Source organism: Diplotaxodon limnothrissa, linkage group LG8 (assembly GCF_057381915.1).
Source record: "Diplotaxodon limnothrissa isolate DT_005_m linkage group LG8, D_limnothrissa_male_GT1.1, whole genome shotgun sequence".
Lineage (NCBI taxonomy): Eukaryota > Metazoa > Chordata > Actinopteri > Cichliformes > Cichlidae > Diplotaxodon > Diplotaxodon limnothrissa.
The window spans coordinates 27,473,451-27,492,570 of NC_140603.1; the positions used below are offsets into that span (position 1 = coordinate 27,473,451).

At 41.5% G+C, this 19,120-nt stretch overlaps 1 protein-coding gene across 1 annotated transcript in view; it reads right to left on the reverse strand.

Annotated features, from left to right (window-relative positions):
* Positions 1-19,120, reverse strand: part of myo1d (myosin 1D) — a 132,954-nt gene that overhangs the window by 81,595 nt on the left and 32,239 nt on the right. The window contains exon 12 of the mRNA XM_085361587.1: positions 2,100-2,170. Coding sequence (XP_085217713.1) covers positions 2,100-2,170 — 71 coding nt within the window. The remainder of the gene's footprint in view (positions 1-2,099; positions 2,171-19,120) is intronic.

Sequence of the window (19,120 nt, forward strand, 5' to 3'; positions counted from 1 at the left end):
GGGTGAGACACTTTAAGTACTACCTGTGCGGCACAGCATTTGTTATCAGAACTGATCATGCTGCCCTTCAGTGGCTGATGTCTTTCAGGGAGCCAGAGGGACAGGTGGCTCGCTGGCTGGAGGAGCTCCAAGCCTTCAATTTCACTGTGGAGCACAGAGCAGGGACGCACCATTCTAACGCAGACGCCCTCTCTCGTCGCCCATGTGCTGCAGCTGGCTGCCGTTACTGTGAGAAGCGAGAGGAAATAGAGCGGGAACTCACGACAATAGACGGAGCAGCACAGCTCGCCTGCAGGGCTCTTCTGATGGTGGATGCAGCGGAGTGGAGGGCACGGCAGGAACAAGACACGGACCTGCTGCCGGTCCTGCAGTGGCTGGAGAAGGGGGAGCAACCCCTTTGGGATGAGGTCACTGGGTTTTCCATCTGTACCAGGGGGCTATGGGCCAAGTTTGCAGCTCTCAGGCTGAAGGAGGGGGTGTTGGAGCGTGCCTGGAAGGATCCTGCCACGGGGGAGGAGAGGTGGCAGGTTGTGGTGCCAAGGTCGCTGAGGTCAGCTGTGCTGGAAGCCTGCCATGGGAGCACTGGCTCCGGCCACTTTGGGGTCTCCAAGACTCTCCGCCGCCTCCGCCAGGGCTATTACTGGGGTCAACAGCGGAGGGACGTGGAGGACTTTTGCCGCAGCTGTGATGCATGTTCCTCACACAAAGGGCCACAGGACCAGTCCCGGGCTCAGCTTCAGCAGCAACCAGCAGGAGCCCCAATGGAGCGAGTAGCTGTGGACGTCATGGGCCCATTTCCTCGCACAGACAGAGGAAACCGCTATGTTCTTGTGGCCATGGACTATTTTACCAAGTGGCCGGAAGCATACGCCATCCCAGATCAGGAGGCTGAGACGGTCGCTGATGTATTAGTGGAGGGGATGTTCAGCCGCTTTGGAACAGCAGAGACCCTCCACAGTGACCAGGGGCGTAACTTTGAGTCCAAGGTATTTGCTGCCATGTGTGAACGCCTTGGGACTAAGAAAACCCGCACCACCCCACTTCACCCCCAAAGCGATGGGCTGGTGGAAAGGTTTAACAGGACGCTGGCCCAGCAGCTAGCCATCCTTACCTCAGAACACCAACGGGACTGGGATTACCATCTTCCCCTTACCCTCATGGCCTACAGGTCGGCAGTACAGGACTCCACCCAATGTACGCCTGCCCTGCTCATGTTAGGGAGAGAACTGAGAACTCCTGCAGAGTTGGCTTTTGGGAAGCCCCCGGATGCGCCAGAGGCACCACCGGGCCGGGACTACGCAAGGAAGCTGCAGGACCGGCTGGATTCTGCACATTCCTACGCCCGAGAGCAGCTGGCGAAGGCAGGCCTGCGCCAAAAGAGGAATTACGACATCACCACTAAGGGGAGGCACTTCCATGCTGGGGAGCTGGTGTGGGTCTACAGCCCAAAGAGGAAGAAGGGACGGTGTCCTAAACTGGATAGCAGCTGGGTGGGGCCTTGCAGCGTCCTAGAGCGAGTAGGGGAGGTTGTTTACAGGGTGCAGTTGCCTCCTAGGGGGAGGATAGTAGCGCTGCACAGAGACCGGATGGCCCCCTACAGAGGGCAGTCCCTCCCCTCCTTTCCAGAGGGACGTGTACAGAGCGTCCGTGACCCTGCTCAGAGGGACCCCCGACCGGGGCTGCGTTCCCCTCCCTCGGACTCCAAAGCCCCCAAAGCCCCGAAGCTCCGCGTCCACCTCAGGGGCTCAGGAGGTCAAGGAGGGAACGTAGGCTACCACCCCGCCTCAGAGACTGTGTCGTTCCCTCGGGGACGAGGAACTTATTGCTGGGGGGGCAGTGTAACGATGGTTAAGTGTTATTGTACAGTGACATGTTGGTGATCTCTGCACACTGTTGTTGTTCCTTTAAGATTCATGTTTGGTTGTGGTGTACAGGAAGGGGTGGGTGGGACCTGGTTGTTCTGTGTGTGTGCCAGGCTGAAGAGAGGTGGAGTTGGAGAGCGCTTCCCCCTGAGTTAACAACCCGCTGGCTTATGTGCCAAATAAACGGACAAACTGAGACCCCAACCGTCTGGTTCTTGTGAACGTTACAATACTTACACCACATCTCCTGCATAGTGCCTGATGCGAAAGTCTCTGTCAAACTCCAAACTCTTGTCAGTTGGTGAGAGCTGCAGAGACAGACGAGAAGAGAGAGCAGCGAGTGAGCAATGACACGGTAAAGTGTTCCTCAGAACAATGTATTAAAAGCATAGAGCCTTAAGGCAAAGAAAGAGACATTCACCATTTATCTAAAAATATAAAGTAGTGTTACATCAGTGCTGCTTGTTAGTACTGTACAGCCCATTACCTAAGCTTTCCAATTCAAATCACAAGTGTTCAGCTCCAAAATAAGCAGACATGGGTCAGATTTACATTTAAGTCCCCTCACAGCTCTATTAACCTCTTAGGACCTGGCGTCCACATATGTGGACATCACATTTTGGGTTATTTAGACCAAAATACTCAATTTTGCTCTACAAGGGCCTGATATCCACTTACGAGGACATTATACTGCTACTGTTCTATCAAAATTTTAAATGAATATCCTCATATGTGGCTCTTATTTTTCTTAAAAACAAAAATAAGGTAAAAAAAAAAAAAAATCTGGTAATTCTTTCTTTTTACATTCATCAGGCCCCAATCAACCTAAATATCAAAGAGAAATTAAAAATGAATGCCGTGGAAGAGTTCGGGTCTTAGGAGGTTAAAAAAAACCCACACCATCAACAGAGTGTACGCCAGGGTTAATAATAAATAAGGTCAAAGTTTTCTTAACTTGAAGGCCACGTTTTGATTGTTGCTTGATCATCATCATTGCAGGGACAACACAGCAACGGCCATTCAAGCTCACATTCACAAGTTGACCTAACACGCCCCAGAGAGAACATATGCAGGCACTGGGAGAACATGCAAGCTCCACACAGAACTGCCCCAGCAGGCCAGTGGGTTCAAACCCAGGACCTTCTTGCTATGAAAAGCGTAAGGTTGACAGATGCATCAGGGGCAACCTGGGTTTAGGTATGTTACCCAAGGATCCTTAGATACGCAGAGCAAAGGAGCCGGAGATTAGTAGATGACCCAGCTTATTTCCTGAGCCACAGGCGACCCCATAAAAAACCTTCTGATTTTATTTTCTTCTCCAGTGCCTTTAATGCAGCTCTCTACATGACAAACTATTAAAGTTAAACTGTATAGAGTGATGGGCAGAGCTGTTACTGCAAAAGTAGATGCAACGGGGCAGAAAACACCAAGACTGTCGTCACTGATAATGTCTCATAGAACAGGGCAACGAGGGGGGAGGACAGAAAGAAACAAAAGAAGGTGCTGAAAACATTCAAGGCACAGGCAATAGACATGGCAGCAGAGATGAGACAAGGAGAAAGAAGAGGGATATATGTGGTGTGATTGGAAGAGACAGAAGTAAAAAAAATAAAGTGTGTGTGTGTGTGTGTGTGTGTGTGTGTGTGTGTGTGTGATATACTGACACATGTATGTAGGCCAGTGACAGCAGAGCAAAGAGGGAGGAAGCATGAATGGAGATGCAGAGAAGTCTTCCGCAGCCCTGAAACAGCCTCTGATGAGCACATCAGGGTTCTTATTTCATCCACAACTGCACAGCAGCGAGTTCATTATGGGCTGTGCCGCTGGGTAAAGTAAGTGTGTGAGTGTGTGTGTGTGTATATGAGTGAGAGGCATCCCGAGATTCTGTCGCAATCCCAAGGAGACACAAGTGATTAGGAAGAGAAGGGTGAGGGTACAGGAAGCAGCAAGATTTTTAACAAGGAGAGAAAAAAATAATCCGTGAAAGCCCCTGGGACGGATATCTAAACATGGGTCGAGAAAGAAAAGCCCGAGAGTCATAGAGTATTGCCAGAAGTATACGGACAGGGCTTTGGTCTACAAAAAGTTTGTCTTTTATAATGATAAACAGCTGTTTCATACTCATTCATCAGCAGAAATACTACAAGCTTGGTCTGGCTCCTCAGATATGTGAAAATATTCTGTTTTGTTTTGGGGTTTTTTTTTTAAATATATAATTGTAAACTAAATTCTTTGGGGTTTAGACTGCAGGACATTTTTTCTGCTTTTCCTTCATTTTGTTAAACATTTTTCTAAAGCAATTAATCTACTAATTACTTGCATAATTAGTTGCCTGGAAGACTGAAAACAGCTACAGACTCTAAGGCTACCCTGAACACATGTCCTGTCTATTTCAGGTAAGCTTTAAACCACCAGGGCTGTAAACACCTGATATCACTGGTCATGTGTGGGGGGTATAACTAGCAACCAGAAGGTTGGTTGTTTGCAATGGCAAACAGTAAGCGTGAAAGTGTCTTTGCTTGGATTTACAATAAGATAGAAGTGTGGCAGAAACTAGCTTGAGTGCAAGGTGGTCATGGGGGTGAAAACCACAGACTGCAAAGAAATATACTGGTACAAGGAGCATGATCCATCACTATAGACACACAAGAAGAATGAAATCACAAAATATGTGTGAGCTTCGCAGGTCTCAGTTTCCAGACTTTTACAAACTAGAACGGAGTGAACAGAGTAAACAGTGTTTCTGAAACTCTTCACTTTAGGAGGTCCAGAAAAGTCAAAGTTGTAGTGTGAACCTAGAGGTAAACCTTTCAAAAGTTACAGACTTTAAAACTAAAATATTACCGTGGCTCTGCTCCAAGGTTCAGAACTTATCTGAACAAAATTTACTGCAGTGGTTTAATCCTAATCAGTGACAATCCCAAACCTATAGCACCAAAACTAAGCCCAATCCTTTGTGCATGTTTTTGCTTTTCTTCAAAACAAACAGAAATTTGCAAAAGACGGACTGTCATCCCCTTTTTTGTGTCAGAGAAAGCCATCCTCAATATTTATGCTACACTAAGAACATCCTGACTTGCATAACAAATCAATTGTCTCATTAACACACAGGAACAAAGAAAAGCCTCACACTTCCCAAAATATTTTAGATGCTGTTCTGAACGTCCCTTTCCTGTTGCTACTTGCACAAGCGGGGAATTTTTTGAAAGCTTGGCATGGAACAAATTTGACTGTGCAGAGCTCAACCTCATCTAACACCTCTGAGATGAACTGGAACACCGGCTGTGAGCCAGGCCAGGCCTCATCACCTGTCAGTGCTGGACCTCACTGCTGCTCTTGTATCTGGGCTGAAACCCTACTCTATCAGATCAATCCCAATGATCCTGGAATATCTGAAAATCCCATAAAAAACATTTATCTTTATTTTTGGTTATTAGTGTGGATGCTGATTAAGCATCCACAATATTGTTCTTCTACTTTTAAATTTCTGTACGTTTTTTGTATGCTATGTCCAGTTTTTTCAGAAAATGCATTTTCTAGTTATACATTTTACATTTTTACTATACATTTTAGTTATTATTTATACTATATGTACTATATAAATTATATTATATGGTCTAAATTCAATAAATAAGTAAGTTCAGTTCATTCAGTAAGTACAGCAAATTCTTCATGTTTCTCTCAAGTATAGGAGATAAACTGTTTGGAAAAATCAAACACACTTTTTAGGGGTTATTAGCCTTAAACACACACTGAAACACAGAACAGACAGACAAACAGATGCTATATCAGACAGACAGCCTGCATCTGTGGGAAGCCATACTTCCCTTCATCCATCCCAATCAGATACACTCCATCTCTCTCACACACACACACACACACACACACACACACACACACACACACACACAAAAGCAGGATGCACACATGTAGACAAGACACAAATCTTGGCAGCGCTGTTGTTAGCACCTCCTCCGTGTCTGGGTTTCAGCCTAGCATTAAGTTTGAGACTGCTGTAGTGCTGGTTGTGGTGCTGCGTGCGTGCGTGCTCATCTACGGAGAAAGAAGCCACTTAAAAGAAAGAACAATGGTCAGAATAATGGCAACACAGAGACTTTGATGTCAGACGAAATAGCCACAAGCAAGGGTAGATGCACAATTATTAGGTCAACTTAAATCGCTGCATTTATTCTCAGTGAGATTAGCACTAATACAATCTACAGTACTAACCAGTACTGTGCAGTACTGACTCATATTTTTTTTCTACACTATGTTAACAACTTGTATTTTTTTTGAAAGGTTGTATTTAAAAAGCACAAATATCTTACTATAATAATAGTGTACATATGGATATATCTGTCTATATGTACCTTTTCCTCCATAACGGGTGGACCAGTCTGAGGAAACACTGTCACACATACAGTGATTATTAACATCTATATTTTTTGTAAATCCCAATTCTTTTGATTTTTAAAATATATATAATTCAAATTATTCACCTGCCAATGGAATGTTATGTTCTCAGGTTGTTTCACATGTAACATTCGATGCACGCTGCCCGTATATAACTTAACAGTCACTAAAATTTGTATCCACAATGGAATTTCATTCGGGATGCCACTAAATTCAGAGCAATTTTTTTTTAAAGAACTACGTGTTTTTAAGGAAAGTTTAAATATTTTTCTTTATTTTACTTTCTTTATCGTCAACTTTAAAAAAATAAGGTCTATGACCCATCAGGTTATATAAGCCATCAGTAAAGATATTTTAAAAGTTAACAATTTTTAATGAGAGTGTCAGTGATGCGGTAGCACATTCAGCTCATGATCCATTAAAATTCAAAGATAAAATTAAAGAATAAACCTTGGTGTTGACCTAGAGTACAGTTTGGGTGAAGGCCTATTAAATGATCATTGTTTGCAAGTTTCACTAAAATTTGATCAAGAGGAGGAGTGATTGTTGTAAATTGTGGGCAGATGAATGACTCACCATGACATAGGTTCATCTTTAATCTTAGAAATATAAAGACAGAAGCTGCTAAAATGTGAACAAGGCAAAAATGTAAGAATAACTAAAATAATAACTGCAGAGCAACTCAGTTATTTCAGTGAAATTTAAAAAAAAAAATGCTAGTGATGCTAATTTAAGAGGTAGGACATAGTGATTATGGCGAACAGCTTCACCTCATGAATGTAAATATGCAGAACAGAGAAAAAGAAAAAGTACAAAACATTTGAAAAGACCACAAGAGAGTTCCCAAAGCCTAAGGTGTTCCTGGTCACCATGCTTGCTTTATCTGATTTGCAGTTTAAAATTTGAATGTACGATGCCAGAAAAAAAAAATTGTTTAAAATTAATTTTCATATTCACAAAGAAACAAAGAAGCACGACCACTCTGGCCTTCGTTTCACCCTGTTCTGCTTTAAAAATGAAATGCATGTTTAGCAGAAATTACTGCCGACAGCCAAAGCATTTTATTAAAAACAGAAAAGGACTTCAGGTACAGCCAAAAACATAAAACGAAACTGAGGAAGAAGAAAGAATGATCGGGTAATATGAAAATGGAAACAAGATAGACAGAACAAAAAATAATATCATTTAACCTCAAAATAACGAGCATTAAAATAATCTTGATAAAAGAATAGAAGGCAGAAGAGATGAGGCAACAAGAGATGGGAGGATTTAAATACAGAGAGAAGAAGCAGAGCGAGAGCTGAGGTGAGAAGGCGAGAGACAGACAAGAACTGTGGGCCGAGCGCATCAGGTACACAGTGTAACATAAGCTGGTGTCAAAACGACAAAAAGCAGTGATAAGAAGCTTCCACACGTCATTTTCACTTTTTCCTTTTATTGCTGTCACATGTTTCAACATTTATTAGCAGAGAAAAGCGCCTTGAGGCGACTTTTGTTGTGATTTGGCGCTATATAAATAAAATTGAATTGAATAGAAAAGACGAGATAAAAACAACCAGGACAGAGCTGACAGCAGAAACTGAAGCAGAGGTTACTCATTCTTCTGCAGTATGTTCAGAACATACCTGACCATGAAGATAAAGGACTGAAGCAGCACTAAGAGCCAGACATCAGGCTTTGGTAACATATATGTAATTGGAAAGATCAACAAAGCGAGAGGCAACAAATGTAAAAGAAAAAATGGAAAATGTGAGTGAGGCTACAGCTTCCACAGACACTGGTTTTCAACTCAGCAGACCTGCTATAGGAGTTACTTGTTAGATCTCCTCAGGTCCACTCAAACAAGAAACACGATTTGGATAATCCCTCTGGTAGAGTTCAGACACTTAGAGAATAGTTCTTCATTAAAACCTCCAAAGTATGCACCCAACCGCCAGTATGCACGGAGGCAGAATGGAAGATAAAAGTAGATGTTTCACGTTACACAGCTGACCTTATTCACATCAGTATGGTCCTGGGTGTGAAACCCCTGGCTGACTGGGGCCTTTCTGTGTGTACGCATGTTTTCATGAATCAAAGATAATAGGTTCTGTCTCAGTACTCCAGTTTTCACCCACAGTCCAATGGCATGCAGGGGTAAGGGTAACTGGTGATTCTAAGGGCCAGATTTACTAAAAGGGACAAAATAGCGTGTGGGCGCAATAAATCTGGCACTAAATTAGCCAGAGTTATGAAATTAAGTGTGACTGGTTGTCTGTCTCTCTGTGGTAGCTCTGTCATAGACTGGTGACTTGTTCTGTAAAAGCTGGGATGAGCTACAGCCTCCCCCTGAATTGGAGCAGAAGGATAGGTAGCTTTTTAAAAACATTTTTAACAGCACGTTCCATGCTGTCTGAAACCCCCGGGGTACAATTTTTTGCTGTTTTCTAAAACAATGTATATGTTGCTTCTATGAAAATGATCGAATGTCCAATCTGAGAAAAAAAAAGACATGTACCATCAATACTAAAAACTACACTACATGTCTGCACTGTGGTATGAATTTTCTTTAACCTCCTCCTTCTTTAATTTCTCTTTGATATTTGAGCTGATTGGGACCTGATGAATGTAGAAACAAAGAATTACCAGATTTTTTATTTTTTTTACCTTATTTTTGTGTCTAAGAAAAATAAGAGCCACATATGAGGATATTCATTTAAAATTTCCATAGAACAGTAGCAGTATAATGTCCTTGTAAGTGAATATCAGGCCCTTGTAGGGCAAAATTGAGTATTTTGGTCTAAATAACCCAAAATGTGATGTCCACATATGTGGACGCCAGGTACTAGGAGGTTAAATGTTTAAAATTTTACTTAAAAATGATTCAATTGAAGTACAAAAATTACATTTACCCTAAAATACAAAGTTAATGTTGATCATCTTGTCATTAGTCCAATAACTAAAGCAGTTAAGGTCCAACTATTGTTTAATGTAACAGCCAATATTAAATGTCAGAAACATGGCTACTGGTTTTGACATTGGCTGTTACATTAGACACATCGGCCATGTTTCTGTACAGACGAGTTCAGTGGATCTCATTCTGGCAAACCAAACCCTTTTGAACAGATTTTATTGTTAAACTGTCAATAAAAGTGACCTCCAACTTAATGTGAAATGCCCCACTTTCTGCCAGCTTCTCGCCTTCCATCACCTCCTGCAATCACTTTTCCTGCAGTCCTGTTTGCCACCTGTGCCCTCCTGCTCTCTAGCTTCTGGACTGGAGAGCCATCTATGATGGCACAAGCCAGACCTCCCAATGAGAAGCATCTGACTATCTCCAAGCCTGTCAAGAACTCACACTAGGCACTGCAGTCAACAATGCAGGTGGCAGATGAGGAGATGGATTTTACGTTTCATGCCCAGTGCACTGAGTGGCAGCTGTCAGGACATTAAAACCCAGCATATCAAACTACATGCTAATCCAGACACCAACAGACAGAGTACAAACCCTGAAACAACCATCAGACTGTCCTGGTGCTGAACCGTTTTACGCCACCGATTCTCCTCTTAGAGGCATCAGTTAGCTGCCTGTGTCCATCCTGACTGCTACAGCTGACCTTGTGCATCCCTGGGACTAATGACCAGCATCTCAGTGATTAGCATCACCAACACATGGCCCATAAAAGCTTTACCACTTAGTACACCATGTGCACTCATACATGTAGCAGAAGGCAGAGGACACACATACACAAGCATATACTCATGTACATCCCATTAGTATGCCGCGCCATAGCATGCCACATGCTGCGATGCTGTGATCTATGTGAAAGGTAAAAAAAGAAAACAGTGAAAGCAGATGGGAGAAAATTGAAATATATAAAGTGAAACAACGAAAGATTTAAAAGCTAATAAAAAAACAGAAAAACTGATATTTTACTGCAAAATGCTACCAAACATGTGATTGCTTTAGCAAATTATAGATTAGAAAATGAAGCTGATGTTATTCTATTTAATAAATCCAGTATAACAATAACACTTTTCAGCAGCCCAAATCACAGTGTTTCCTGTTGAAAATCTTTACACCTGCAATACCAGATTTTTTTTGGGGCCACTTGGGAGCTACAAACAAAATCAGACAAAAATCCAGCAGATATGGAGCAAACGAGGTATTTGCTCTCCTTTCAGATCTTCTCCTGAGGGGAATCTCTGGATCTTTAGCTATCAAATTCTGCTCTATGTTGAACAACTAACTCTGTGTGCTTGTAAATGGTTGGGTAGTAGCACACATTAAATTACAAAAACAGCTGCCTGAGCACATTTATTTAAAATGTTACGGCCAAATAAAATATCTGTGTTACGAGGGAAGAAACTTATAAAGATAATCCATCCACCCAATTGTTAGCAAAAATGTTAAGGTTATACACACGCAAGCCCAGATACAACGCCCTTACAAACAATATTCAAATCAGTGGTAAACACTGAGACATAACACAATAAGCTACTGCAGATTTGACATCTAATTCAATAGCTGGTCTCTACTGTTTGTGGTTTTCCGCTTTGTAATCAGGGTCATACCCAATAACTTGCAGTAAAAACTGAAAAGGCCAATCACTGTCTACAACTTTACAGCAAGTGTTTAAATTGTTGTGTAACTGTGAGCCTACAAACATACCATGCAGACTAAAATAGAAAAGAAATATTTAAACAATAAGGCTTTTACATTTCAGTGTTTGTGGTGCAAGAAGACAAAAAATCAAGTAAAAAGGCGACGAGGCGTGTAGACACAGTCAAACTACACAGTTTGTTAGCGATGAGTCATTACATTTATGAAACTAGTTAGATTTCAGTGTGATTAAAGTGTTGAGTCGAGCACACACAGGCTGATACAAAAACTGGAGACAGCTGGATTTTATGGCGCCAAAAGCAAAAATCTGACTGATGTATCACTCGCATCAGATTCAAGTGCTTCCCTTTAGGTGAGAATTCTCTGTAAACAAGCCCGCAGCTCCCATGCATCAAAACTGCCTGATTAATTCATAACAAGGCTGAGAAGCCTGGAAGCAAATGAAAAGAAATTCAGATCAGCAGACTCCAACGCAACATGACATATGGAGACCTGAAAGAACGGTTTAGGAATGCTCTCTCTTCTTACTTTGACAACGGCGTGCCAAATTTAATGTCCACATGTAGTATGTAGCGAATGAACGAACACTGCAGAGCGTACGTATTTGTGCGTCACATTTTGTGAGCTGAAGCCAGACGACAGCGTAGCATCATTCAGTCCTGGAAGCAGAGTGAGAACATTACGGTAGATCGTGTTATGTGAACATTTCCTGGAATTGATCTCTGACTCAATCTCTTGCTCTGCATGTCTCATTTCCATCTCATCAGCTTTTGAGGCTCTCATGCGACTACTGCACACTGAAGCAGAAATGGTTTACATTTCGTATACACTCAGCAAGCAGTTTATTAGTAAAATAACCAGTGAAAGGCAATGGATTTTTATACAGCACTGAACCTTCCTTCACGTTCAAACTGCTTTATTTAATTTTACACTATAGTGCTTTTGTTATTTAGGATCATTATGAAGTAATTCTAATGAATTACACCGAGTTATACCTACAAGTCTTTCTGTTATTTTGTCTGACAGTAACCTGAATAACTAAAGCATCTTCAGTGTTGGTCAAGTTACTTGAAAAAAGTAATCAGTAACTAATTACTGATTACTTCCCCCAAAAAAGTAATCCTGTTACTTTACTAATTACGTTTTTTCAAAAGTAATTAATTACTTAGTTACTTTTTATAAACATGATTTACAACCTGAATAGGTGATAAAGTGATAGATCTTTCAGCCCAATTCTACTTTTTCTACATAATCCATCATACAAAATGTAATCAAATGAAAAAGTCTCTTTTTAAAAAAAATTGTTTTATCAGTTTTAATCTTTTAACTTTATGCATCAAGCAAAAATTAAATTATATGCACCATTCTCTGACTTGAAGAAATTAGTTTAACATTTAAACTTATTTTCTGCACATTCCAGCACATAAAATAAAATATTTTTTGTGTTTACACTCAGTCTTTCAAATAGATGCAAGTAAAACACAGCAGAAAATAAATAAAGTCAAAGACTAGCGGTCCTGTTGCTCTATTTTCACCTGTAAAGCAGGAGTGGGGTAGGCGGAGGTTTGCCCTGGTGCAGGTGTGCCGCAGCGGTCAGTGGAAGAATACGCGAGTTTCTCTGTGAATTTCCCATTACGTCGTAGCGCACTCGGTGCTTGTTTACAGGGTTTTTTTTCCCGCTGTAAAAAGAAGTTTTCTTCCCACGCACAACGGACGCTAATGTTTTTGTCACTTTTTATGGAATCAAACTCAAAGTAAGGTCAGTACTTCCACACTTTAAACGCTGCACGCTCATACTCTCTCCTGCACTCGATATACAGTGGGGCAAAAAAGTATTTAGTCAGCCACCGATTGTGCAAGTTCCCCCACCTAAAATGATGACAGAGGTCAGTAATTTGCACCAGAGGTACACTTCAACTGTGAGAGACAGAATGTGAAAAAAAAATCCATGAATCCACATGGTAGGATTTGTAATGAATTTATTCATGAATCAGGGTGGAAAATAAGTATTTGGTCAATAACAAAAATACAACTCAATACTTTGTAACATAACCTTTGTTGGCAATAACAGAGGTCAAACGTTTACTATCGGTCTTTACCAGGTTTGCACACACAGTAGCTGGTATTTTGGCCCATTCCTCCATGCAGATCTTCTCGAGAGCAGTGATGTTTTGGGGCTGTCGCCGAGCAACACGGACTTTCAACTCCCGCCACAGATATTCTATGGGGTTGAGGTCTGGAGACTGGCTAGGCCACTCCAGGACTTTCAAATGCTTCTTACGGAGCCACTCCTTTGTTGTCTGGGCGGTGTGTTTTGGATCATTGTCATGTTGGAAGACCCAGCCTCGTTTCATCTTCAAAGTTCTCACTGATGGAAGGAGGTTTTGGCTCAAAATCTCACGATACATGGCCCCATTCATTCTGTCCTTAACACGGATCAGTCGTCCTGTCCCCTTGGCAGAAAAACAGCCCCATAGCATGATGTTTCCACCCCCATGCTTCACAGTAGGTATGGTGTTCTTGGGATGCAACTCAGTATTCTTCTTCCTCCAAACACGACGAGTTGAGTTTATACCAAAAAGTTCTACTTTGGTTTCATCTGACCACATGACATTCTCCCAATCCTCTGCTGTATCATCCATGTGCTCTCTGGCAAACTTCAGACGGGCCTGGACATGCACTGGCTTCAGCAGCGGAACACGTCTGGCACTGCGGGATTTGATTCCCTGCCGTTGTAGTGTGTTACTGATGGTGACCTTTGTTACTTTGGTCTCAGCTCTCTGCAGGTCATTCACCAGGTCCCCCCGTGTGGTTCTGGGATCTTTGCTCACCGTTCTCATGATCATTTTGACCCCAAGGGATGAGATCTTGCGTGGAGCCCCAGATCGAGGGAGATTATCAGTGGTCTTGTATGTCTTCCATTTTCTGATGATTGCTCCCACAGTTGATTTTTTCACACCACGCTGCTTGTCTATTGTAGATTCACTCTTGCCAGTCTGGTGCAGGTCTACAATACTTTTCCTGGTGTCCTTCGAAAGCTCTTTGGTCTTGGCCATGGCGGAGTTTGGAGTCTGACTGTTTGAGGCTGTGGACAGGTGTCTTTTATACAGATGATGAGTTCAAACAGGTGCCATTCATACAGGTAACGAGTGGGGGACAGAAAAGCGTCTTACAGAAGACGTTACAGGTCTGTGAGAGCCAGAGATTTTCCTTGTTTGAGGTGACCAAATACTTATTTTCCACCCTGATTTACGAATAAATTCTTTACAAATCCTACCATGTGAATTCATGGATTTTTTTTTCACATTCTGTCTCTCACAGTTGAAGTGTACCTCTGGTGCAAATTACTGACCTCTGTCATCATTTTAAGTGGGGGAACTTGCACAATCGGTGGCTGACTAAATACTTTTTTGCCCCACTGTATTATCCATTGTTGATCTGCACACAGCTGTTGTCACAAACGTCGCACTCGCTTACGTCATTGTCATGAGACACTCTCGCAAAAAACAAAAAACAAAAAACAAAAAAATCACGGTTTTAGTAACGCAGTAACGCAGCGTGCTTACGGGAAAGTAACGGTAATCGAATTACCGTTTTTGCGATAGTAATCCCTTACTTTACTCGTTACTTTAAAAAAGTAATCAGATTACAGTAACGCGTTTACAAGTAACGCGTTACTGCCCATCTCTGAGCATCTTTATGCATAATGCAGGTATGTATAGTTGGAAATGAAGCTGCATCACTGGTGTTTATTGATGACATGGCCCAAAATAAATATCTATACTGTCTATACTGAGAAATGCTAAATTGATAGGTGTGAGCTTTCATAATCGTATCAAAAACAGAGCAGAAAAGAGAGCGTAGAGCTGCTAAAGCCAACTAAATGGTTCTCAAATGGCTCACTCTTCTGACCTCAGCCCAGTTGAGCATGCCTTTCACCTACTGAAGACAACACTTAATGCCCAAACAACCACACACAAGCAGCACTAAGCAATGCCTGACAACATATCTCAGTTAAATGAAATCCAGCATCTGCTGATGTCTGTGGGTTCATTGATAGCAAAGCTTCAGCGTTTAAAGTCATACAAATAAGCTTAAACTCAAAATTACTGTATGTAGGTTTACTTACTTTTGAACATGGCCTTGAATTAAAGCTGAAAGCCCACACTTTAACTGCATGATGAGTGCAGTTTAAATAAGTTCAAATCCCTTGTGGTGTTGCAGTTATATAACACACAAATACATTCATATCCTTCGCATGGAAAACAGAGTTGCTCAGTTGACCTTGGACCTGGCTTTTCTTTATAAAGCAACAGATGACATCTTCATTTTGAATAGAGGCAAACACAATCGCTTATTTTTACACATCCGGTAACTACTCGCAAATATTATTCTTGAGTTTTTCCTCAAGCCGCCAAATAACTATAAAGATCACAGACATACTTAGCCAATGAGGTGATGTTCATTGATTTGTGAATTCTGACTTTGAAGCCTTGACTGCAGCACACTGGCCATCACCGTCTGGACCTTTGGTTCATTTAGAGCTACCATATTTAGATTATTTAGGGCTCCACCCTAAACGATTGGCTAAGGCTAGCAACAGGCTGTACTGCCTGTCACATTACATATCAGATGATTATATTGAATATCATTAAAGGAACTGCAGTCTTGGTGCTGGTTTCATTTTTCAACTCTGGAAGCTGCAGCTTGGTTGAAAGCAATGTTCTCTCTCTTTTGCACAACCTTTAAGCCATTTCGATAATTATCTGGTTCTTTTGTTACTCAGATGTCTGATTTTCCTTGTCTTTTATCGATGGGTAGGTTATCTAGTGTTATTACTTTGTTGGAAACATCTATGTGCTCATGGAATCTATTTTGATGGGAGAGGGAAAGAATACAATAATACCTAGCTCTTGTTTTCATAAAACTGTGCTTCACCCCTTTCATTTCTCTCGCGGAATGTGCACATCTCACTTCCCCTCACATAACAACTCCCAGTCTCTCACATTGCACCTCACTTTCCCTTTCCTCTTCTTTCGGTCTCCCTACATCTTCACACTTTCATCCTGCCAACTTGAGGAGCTCTGAGCTATGAGGTGAGAGTGCTTCTGTTAGTCTTTCAAGGCTGCAGAGCTCGTGTTCTCCTTGAATGCTCAAAACCTTGAACATTTTAAAACTTTCCCAAAAACTAATTTGCATATGAATGTAGGTTAGGGCATCTGTTTTGAGGTCACAGTAATATACAGTTTCTCTCTTGCTGGCTCTGTTTTTTTCAGTGACCCTGTGTCAGCAATGACAACACTATTTAACTTCTAAAATGTTTCATTTTTTATGACCAAGAAATTCCAAATCCATTCCATACCTGACGGATAACACAGACATACTAACAAAATTCTCATGGGTTAGTTTTTTGGTTTTTTTTACTTTATAAGAGTTTCCAGAAAAACAACTGTGGGCTTGTCATGTGACACTCCATGTGTGGAGTAAAATATACAGCAGTTTGCATATCACAGCTCCTTAACTGCCAAGACAACACGTGACCAAAGACTGTGAGCAAATTTGTCAGCGTTTTTTCAATAATACAGGTATTTAACACTTTAGGTTTAAGTGTGTGTATCCAGCCACCCACCAGCTCCAACATCAGTCAGTACCAAACTAGACATGAAGCCTCCACTTCAATTAAAACGTCACTTCAAGCTCACTGAGTGTCATCATTTTAAAGAGGAACTCTAAAATGATTTGGCATGGTAAATAACATCTATCTCTATTTGTTTTTATCTAAAACATATCTATTGAGGCAAGTAGAGTGCGTTCTAAACATAAGATAAAGCTTTGGCTAATAAACAAAACAAAAAAGCATATCTATACAAAGCCATAAATCCATTTTACATTCCTCAAACACCAAAAAACACTTCCATATATACAGGGAGTGCAGAATTATTAGGCAAATGAGTATTTTGTCCACATCATCCTCTTCATGCATGTTGTCTTACTCCAAGCTGTATAGGCTCGAAAGCCTACTACCAATTAAGCATATTAGGTGATGTGCATCTCTGTAATGAGAAGGAGTGTGGTCTAATGACATCAACACCCTATATCAGGTGTGCATAATTATTAGGCAACGTCCTTTCCTTTGGCAAAATGGGTCAAAAGAAGGACTTGACAGGCTCAGAAAAGTCAAAAATAGTGAGATATCTTGCAGAGGGATGCAGCAGTCTCAAAATTGCAAAGCTTCTGAAGCGTGATCATCGAACAATCAAGCGTTTCATTCAAAATAGTCAACAGGGTCGCAAGAAGCGTGTGGAAAAACCAAGGCGCCAAATAACTGCCCATGAACTGAGAAAAGTCAAGCGTGCAGCTGCCAAGATGCCACTTGCCACCAGTTTGGCCATATTTCAGAGCTGCAACATCACTGGAGTGCCCATAAGCACAAGGTGTGCAATACTCAGAGACATGGCCAAGGTAAGAAAGGCTGAAAGACGACCACCACTGAACAAGACACACAAGCTGAAACGTCAAGACTGGGCCAAGAAATATCTCAAGACTGGTTTTTCTAAGGTTTTATGGACTGATGAAATGAGAGTGAGTCTTGATGGGCCAGATGGATGGGCCCGTGGCTGGATTGGTAAAGGGCAGAGAGCTCCAGTCCGACTCAGACGCCAGCAAGGTGGAGGTGGAGCACTGGTTTGGGCTGGTATCATCAAAGATGAGCTTGTGGGGCCTTTTCGGGTTGAGGATGGAGTCAAGCTCAACTCCCAGTCCTACTGCCAGTTTCTGGAAGACACCTTCTTCAAGCAGTGGTACAGGAAGAAGTCTGCATCCTTCAAGAAAAACATGATTTTCATGCAGGACAATGCTCCATCACACGCGTCCAAGTACTCCACAGCGTGGCTGGCAAGAAAGGGTATAAAAGAAGAAAAACTAATGACATGGCCTCCTTGTTCACCTGATCTGAACCCCATTGAGAACCTGTGGTCCATCATCAAATGTGAGATTTACAAGGAGGGAAAACAGTACACCTCTCTGAACAGTGTCTGGGAGGCTGTGGTTGCTGCTGCACGCAATGTTGATGGTGAACAGATCAAAACACTGACAGAATCCATGGATGGCAGGCTTTTGAGTGTCCTTGCAAAGAAAGGTGGCTATATTGGTCGCTGATTTGTTTTTGAATGTCAGAAATGTATATTTGTGAATGTGGAGATGTTATATTGGTTTCACTGGTAAAAATAAATAATTGAAATGGGTATATATTTGTTTTTTGTTAAGTTGCCTAATAATTATGCACAGTAATAGTCACCTGCACACACAGATATCCCCCTAAAATAGCTGAAACTAAAAACAAACTATAAACTACTTCTAAAAACATTCAGCTTTGATATTAATGAGTTTTTTGGGTTCATTGAGAACATGGTTGTTGTTCAATAATAAAATTATTCCTCAAAAATACAACTTGCCTAATAATTCTGCACTCCCTGTAGAATATATGTATAGTTATAAAAAAAATAATTTAACACTAACAGTGCAATATAAATAAAGATGCCTAGGCATGATGACGGTGGCAACCCTAGACTCTAACACAGTCTACGTTATTTAAATAATCCATAGAGCGGCCAAATAGGACAAACATTCAGTGTAACAGTTATAAAATTCTTGTGTAAAGATCAGGTTCATGCAACATTACTCTGATGTCTGCACTGCATAAATAAACAAATAACAGAGAAAAACATTCAGAACTTGAGTCTAAGGAGCTTGGAAAGAAAAGCATCTGGAGCGTCCAAGCTCCTTAGACTACGATGACCTGGATGACTGAGAACCTTTGCAGACATTCAGAACAGGACACATCAGGCCAACACCAGAATGATGATCTGCGTTTTTCATCCTTCATATGGCAAAGTGGCATTTTCTCTTGATGTGCATGTTTTCCTTTTCCAAGTCTCCCATTTTAGTTTCAGTACTACATTGACATAAAACATAGACTCAATAAGACCACAGGTCTGCAAGACGTACATAATTTGTGAACAATTCTAAAAAGTGAGGAATAACCGATTAAAAAAAAAAAAAGCTACATTCTGCACATATCATGCATGTAGCTTTCTCCTTCTTTTGGGTCAAAAACTTTACCTGGCTGTCACAAAAAGCAAATAAGACTGAATGCAGTGAGATGTCCTGTCTGTCTCTTTGCTGCTGTTTCATTCAGTACTGGGGAAAGCACTGCGAGCCCCCAGGCAAAAAAACTAAAAAT